General features: G+C 46.0%; 1 protein-coding gene across 5 annotated transcripts; it reads right to left on the bottom strand.

The window, feature by feature from the left end:
• Nucleotides 1–7,088, bottom strand: gtse1 (G-2 and S-phase expressed 1). Of its 5 annotated transcripts, none has more exons than XM_031870152.1 (12): nt 6,991–7,088; nt 6,707–6,796; nt 6,539–6,596; nt 4,988–5,705; nt 4,034–4,279; nt 3,759–3,894; nt 3,018–3,413; nt 2,585–2,636; nt 1,597–1,803; nt 1,275–1,503; nt 556–672; nt 1–429 (listed from the first exon to the last, which is right to left on the bottom strand). In XM_031870152.1, exons 2-12 carry the CDS (start codon nt 6,726–6,728, stop codon nt 340–342), a joined length of 2,271 nt encoding a protein of 756 aa, XP_031726012.1. In that variant the 5' UTR covers nt 6,729–6,796; nt 6,991–7,088; the 3' UTR covers nt 1–339. The 5 variants fall into 5 exon arrangements, with proteins under 5 accessions (XP_031726012.1, XP_031726031.1, XP_031726040.1 ...); XM_031870171.1 differs by having other exon boundaries at nt 1–426; XM_031870180.1 differs by having other exon boundaries at nt 4,118–4,279.

Raw genomic sequence — 7,088 nt, 5'->3', positions numbered from 1 at the left:
ATTTATTCAGACATCAATAAGAGCAGCAAGCTGGAGACGAATAAAAAGTACAATCAGATGCAGAAAACCTTCAGCAACCTTTGAATATTTTCATCTTTAAAACAAAATACTTCAGTGAAGACTTCACCGAGTCGTTAACTTAACTGGGTTATGATTATTAAGAGTTTCTGAAGACAGAAACCTGCCGAGTCCAGTTCACTGCAGAGAGCAGAAGATCCAGGTCTCCAGGAGGAACGTGGATCGGAAGATCCAGGTCTCCAGGAGGAACGTGGATCGGAAGATCCAGGTCTCCAGGAGGAACGTGGATCGGAAGATCCAGGTCTTCAGGAGGAACGTGGATCAGAAGGACAGGTTGATGAGCGGAGCGTTGTTCTCCCTCTTCTCTTCTGGACTCCACTTGATGAGCGGAGAGCTCAAGTCAATCAGCTGCTGAAGGAAATAAAAACAGGTTCTATTTACAGATGAGGGATTCTGTTTGATACAGGTCGTTATAGAAACCGCACACTGAACTGTGTTTGTGGATATTAAGACGTAAACTGAGGTGTCAGCTTTTACCTGAGTGGAGGTGCAGGTCTTGCCGCTGGTCCTGATCAGGTCGGGGGTGTTGGTCAAGTCGATGAGCAGTTTCTCTTGAATGTGCAGAGTCGGCGCTGGAAGATCCAACAGGAGAACCTGAAGAGAGAGCAGAGAGTCTGTTATCAGTGAACCATTGGTGACCGTCTGAAGACCTCCGGTCACAACGAGTCAGAGGGGCGTGACCAGCGACCACGTCACGCACAAGCTGTGATTAGGTACTTTTCTGGCTTCACTACGCTTCATCGTGATCGGTTAACTGTAGAACAACACTAGTATGCTAAAGTGTGAACAGAAACAGGAGTGAAACTATATTCCAAACTAGACATTCGGGCAGAAGCTACAAAAGCACTGAGATCTGAAACTCCAGAACAGACAAACACGAGTTTAGCCGCTGAAACTCTGGCGGGAAGAAGAACTTCGGATGAAACCGCGAACTGCAACGAGACAGAAACCTGCGACGACACGACGAACTCGTTTGTTGGAGATTCTTCCACAAACATTTGACAAACTGAATTTTCTTCAGATGCTCCAACGAAACCAAAAACTCTGTACGTCAACTCATGCTTTATTCATCTTTTGTAAATTAAATTGAGAAACAGTTTTTGTACGATTTGAAATTAATCCATTGAATTAAATATTGAAAAAAAAATCCAGGCTGTAAATAGACCTTGGTATACTGTGTGTGTGTGACCTCTGACCTCCTGTATCTTGCTTTTCTCCTCTGTAGTTTGCAGTTCGATCAGGTGCTTGATGGGCTCTGATTCGCCCTGACTCGGAGCTCCAGGATCTGCGCTCTCTGATTGGTCAGGCTGTGAAGGGCTGGTGGGCGGGGCAGCAGGCAGCTCCGGCTCCTCCTCCTCCAGACAGAAGGGCTGGACCTCGAGGGCACCAACAGGCTCCGCTTCCTGTGCGTCTGCAGGGGCGGGGCTATACAGAAACAATACCAACACGGCGATGAACGACTCATGGTAATCTCAGACTAGCTTTCCGTCTGGTCGACAGCGGTTTAAAGCATCTCACCTGCAGCTTCTCTCTCTCCTGGCTGAGGCGGGGGCGGGGCGAAAGTCAAAGGTGGACGGTGCTCTGGTTGGCGTCGCGACAGGGATGGAGGACATCCTGCGCCTGACGGGGGTGGGTAGGGCGGAGGGACGCCTTGTCTTAGCCTGCAGCGACGTGCAGCTGCCAGCAGAGGGCGTCTGAGGACCAGCAGACGGCTTCTGAGGAAGACTGCAGGAGAGGAAGGCGCCAGTTGATGACATCACTGATCAGTCAGGAAGGCAGGTAGAATTTAACCCAAACGAACCAAACTTCTAACTGAATCACCGAAACCCGCCGGTGGGATTGAAAAGCATGTTTTCTTAAAATAATCTCCAAAACTACACCGTTTATCACATCCAGAAGCTGTAAAAAACAACAACAACATCAGATTTTCATCTTTCCGATGGTCAGTGAACACATCATGTGTGACGAACGCTTCAGTCAGAAAAAGCAACCAAAACGAACCTTAAAATTGTAATTTCATCAAAAACTCGCCCCAAATAAACCGTTAGAAGTAACCAGATTCTGTAAAAAAACATAGAATTCTGAGCTCCTCAGCGGAGCTATGAAGCCGTGATCGATTCATCTGAGACCAACAGTCACGTGACAAACATTCTGTGAATCTTCGACAGAATTGCCGCCTGCTGAGATATTTTAAGAAGAAGTTGTAAAATGTAAATAGCTCGATATACAGAGCACGTGGAGCCTCATTCTATTTTCCAACTGGATAAAAGCCTCCTGTTCATGAGGTTAGACTGCTTGCATACTGCGATCATTTTAACTTACGTAAAGTGTCTTTGAATACCATAAACAGAGCTCTGTAAATAAAAAGATTGCCACATATGGATATCTGTTCTGCTCCGTTTGTGTCTCATTCAATAAGTAAATATTGAGATTTTTACCCTGACGAATAAAATGTATCATCAGTAAATCTGATGTGAATGTAACCCGTCTGTGTGATGTCATCTACCTGTCCACGCCGCTCATGGCCGTCAACCTCTTTGGCTTTGAGGAGTCTGGAGCTGAAACACAAAGACGGACAGAGTGAGAGAGAGACAGACAGGTGTCCTCATTTCACCACAGAACCAGACAGAGGTGTGTGTGTTAGATAGATAGATAGATAGATAGATAGATAGATAGATATATGCTTCAAAACGTGTCAGCATCAACGCTCACTCTATGTTTAGCAATTAACTAAATTAATTGAAATATTGCAAAGACTTGGACAATAATATCCAACAGAGTCGAGTTTCTTTGTGCTGATTTCAGAAGCAGAATTCATATTTTTGTGTCTGCAGTTTGGTCTGATCTTCTGTTTTTTTATTGGTTTAAATAAAGTCTGAACACTGACAGAATAACATATTTCTAAATAAAGTCAAACCGCTCAAACGGACGTCTCTTACCGTCTCCTTGGCGGACTCCTCTGACTATTCCGCCGGGTGTCGGTGCGACCAGCGCCTCTGGTTTGGATTTGGTCTTCAATCCGCTCTGCAGCCGGACCGAAGCAGCCACGGGGATGGAGGCGGACCTCTCCAAAACCCTCTTGGCGGGCGTCACCTGGAGGGGCGTGGCCTCAGCTCTCTTAAGCGGCGTGGACCGGGTGGCTTTGACACGCTCCACCTCAGACAGCTTCCTGGCCTGTGTGGACAGCGAGCGGCAGCCAGTGGTGGAGGACGCTGGCTCTGCGGCGGCGTAGACGGTGGAGCGTCGCGGCCTGCTTTGATTGGCCGGTCTGCTGATGCTGGGGGCGGGGCCAGTGGAGCTGCTCTGACTCCGGCTCAGAGATGAGTTCAGTTTACCTGAGGAGACGACAGTCCAACCGCTCCAGAATTAGTTTGTGACCAGATCCAGACCGCTTCCTTTAAAGGGTCTCGGTGCTGTGGTTTTGGTCAAGTCTGGATGTGATTTAGAGATACATTATTTGACGGAGCATATTGTGCATTTTGTCTTTAGATTTGTCGGTACAGGACGGGTACAGGTTTTACTGTGGTCAGCAGACCACCTTATATGTTGTAGTTTTGTTCACAGCATACAGGATAGATACTTGATAGCTGCTAATGTGTAGTTACTGTTACAGCCTACTCCGTTTTGGAAATCCCGCACACGGGATGTTGACTATTAACATTTGTTAGCAGTTAGCGTACCTTTAGCTGGGGAAAGAGAGAGGCTGGAGTTGAAGCTGGACACTGAGGACGAGGATGACGACGTGTTCTTCCTCTCTGTCACCCTCCTCTTCTGAGGGGGCGGAGCTTTCACACCTGACATGTTCCCCAGAGCACGCTGACAGAGAAAAATATTATGTACATTGTTTTATACAGGATGTTTAGAATAGATAGCATCAATAGTGACTGTGGGAATCACTGATATACACATTCAATATCGTCAATTTAATTTAATGCGTTTGGCTGCAGTGACTGACTCTGCCCAACAGGTGGAGCTGTTCCACCAGAATCAGCTTTAATGGTGAAGTTTGTGCAGAGTCGGTTTTGAACAGGTGTGCCACCTTGGTGGGCGGAGCCAGCGTGCGCTTTCCCTGAAGGCTGGAGTTGAGGGAGGAGTCGCTGACGTCAGACGCCACACTCGCAGAATCAGAGAGCAGATCCTCAGACGACTCCGCTCTGCTGGAGAGGCGACAGGACGGACTCCGCCTCCAACTTCCCAACGGCTGAAACACGTAAAATAATTAAATGAAAGAGCAGACAGGTGATCAGCAGAAAGACTTATGGATTCTCTACCGGTTGCTTGAAGACTCCTCGCAGCCAAGAAATAGCACATAATCCCCTGTTAGACAGATACATTGAGTTTCTTTCTCTCTTTGCTTTTGTTACAGATTAAACAAACTACATCAAATGTGTTAATTAGCTTTAAGAGGTTCTGTTCGGGGGGGCTTTGTTACCCAGGCTGAGGGCGCTATCCATCTGTCCACAAGTGACCATTTACTCAAATTTCAAACTATTGCTTTTAGGTAACACTATTGAAGACAGCCAGAATAATAATTACGCCTATTCACTGCAGGAACAACCCGACCCGTGATATGTGGCCATTGTCTTTGGTTTGCTTTTGTTTCCTCCTTTGAGAGTTTTTGGAAATGATTTGGGCAACTAAATGCATGTTTAGCATTTCCCAGTAACGTTCAGGTAAAAATGGATTTAGCGGGGCAATAAAAAGCAAACACTACATCATCACATCTGTTCTCTAGCAGATTTTTAAGCCACAGTGGAAACACAAGAAGAACCAATGACTCAAATGGTTCTGTAAGCGACAGTTTGTTGAGTTCCTGCAGTGGAGAAGGTGTAGCAAGACATCTGCTGTTCCAAACCGACGGTTTCACCTGCGAATCAAAAGAGTAAAAACACAGAAACGTCTCTCCTACTTTGCTCGGTGGTTGCATTCTGGGTTTCTCCACTCTGCTCTTGCCGGCAGAACAGGACATTGTTGTGGCAGCCGGTCTGCTCGGCAGCACCACGGCCACGCCGAGGGTGCCTTTCCCTCGCAGCCCCGTCCTGGGCAGAGGCTTGACCGCGGCCGCGGGACTGGAGGTGCTCCGTCCGGCAGTGGGGCGGGTGGATGAGGCTGTAGTGGCAGGGTGGGTGGATGTAGAGGTCGGGCGGGTGGATGTAGATGTAGAGGCCGGGCAGGTGGATGTAGTGGAGCTGCTTCCTCTCAGCAGGCGGTGCTGGACAGCAGGCGGCAGCTGCTTCATGGGACTGTCCTGCACACAGAAGGTCTGCCGTTTGATGGGGCTGAGTGCGCTGGCGGTCTGATGGAGCACGCCCAGTTTGGCCACGGCGTCCTGGACGAACTCGTCCTTGTCGGCAGTAGTGTCGGCGGTCTCGGCATCCTCGCCGCGTGGCTGGCTACTCAGTTCAGAGCACTGCAGCTGGTCGGCTAGTCTGTGGGCTTCCTGACACACAGCCTCCAGCTGATCCCCGCTCAGTGGACTCCAGCTCGCCCGCACGCCGCCTCCTCCTCCTCCTCCTCCTCCTCCTCCTCCTCCTGCACCGCCGCCGAGAGACGCCACGTTAACGGAGACGCACCTCTCCTTGTGGCTGACGGGACCCAAGAATACCTCATCTTCATCACCTTTGGAGCTTCAGAGCAGAGAGAGACACACCACAGCTGAGAGGAACGCAAAACAAGAGAGCTGGAACCAGACATGCAGCTCCAAAACTGAGCTCAGGTTTTAACACTTAAACCTGAAATTATTTTAAAGTCAAACAAAAACATGAAACCAGAAAATACATGTATAAACATAACTGTACATCTTCATTTTGTATTTCTCCCTTTAGTTACTAACACTTTGTTCTGTTTTATTCTATCTCTAATTTAAAATACTATCTGTTTATACATATGAAGTACTTATATAATGTGATATTATTTATAAATTACAAACTACTGTACTTAACAATATACACAAGTACAGCTGAAATGAAATTACGCCAACTACATTTCAATAATCGTTCAGGTTAGATGCAAAAACATTTCATGATCCTCAAATGTGAAAACTTAAAATTATTTTCATAATTGTTATTTATTTGTGTGTCAGTTGTTTAGACAAAACAAACATTGTGAAAGTGTCTCTTTATTTTCTGAAATTAAACCAAACGAGCAATCAATCGAATCCATTAAATAGGGAAATTATTAAGAGATTAATCCATTAGTTTCATTATGTATTGAACACATTGAGTGAGCATCATCTCCACCAACTACAAAATATATATATATATATATCTATATATAGATATATATATTATAACAGTCACAGGGGACATGTTTCTGCACTGAATAAGTTTATTGTTCACACTTTAAGCACACATGGCTGATAATACTCACATACTTTTACTTAACTTAGTTTCAATGCTTTTAAGTATTTTTAAAATTAGGTAATGTTATTATTATGCTATATTATAATGCATCCACCTACCTGGCAGGTGACAGAGAAACATCGAAGTCGAACTTCTCATCAGTGAGAAAGAACAGATCTGATCAGAGACACAAACACGGCTCATTTAAAACACACGAACACGGTGCACACCGTGGTTAACGCCGACTCTGGATTAGATAACACTGGTTAACTTGATGTAAACGTTACCGCTGTTAGCTCCACAGTCCATCCCGCTGTTTGGTTCTTCTCCGTGGGGGAACAGATGGATCCGGATCAGACCTGCAGCGGAACCTTCAACTATAATGACAATATTTAACACTAAGACTCTTAAGACTGCACTTAAAACACGAGCTTCAGTCGTGCTAGCGTTACAGTTAGCACGGCTTTAACGTTAGCACGCTTTAGCTAAACCAAAGGTCAACTGTTAGCTTTAAACGGACTACATTTAAACATGAAACTCACAGTTTAATTAAAGTACAGAAACTACAAACCTTCAAGTTCCTCTGAAAAACTCACAAATATTCTTTTCTGCTTCGCATTCAAACGGTGACACGAAGAAAACACACATTAACCTCACAAACGATTCAAA

This window comes from Anarrhichthys ocellatus, unplaced genomic scaffold, assembly GCF_004355925.1.
Source record: "Anarrhichthys ocellatus isolate YVR2014 unplaced genomic scaffold, GSC_Weel_1.0 scaffold2, whole genome shotgun sequence".
NCBI classification, from domain to species: domain Eukaryota; kingdom Metazoa; phylum Chordata; class Actinopteri; order Perciformes; family Anarhichadidae; genus Anarrhichthys; species Anarrhichthys ocellatus.
This window is presented reverse-complemented; position numbering and strand designations above follow the sequence as displayed.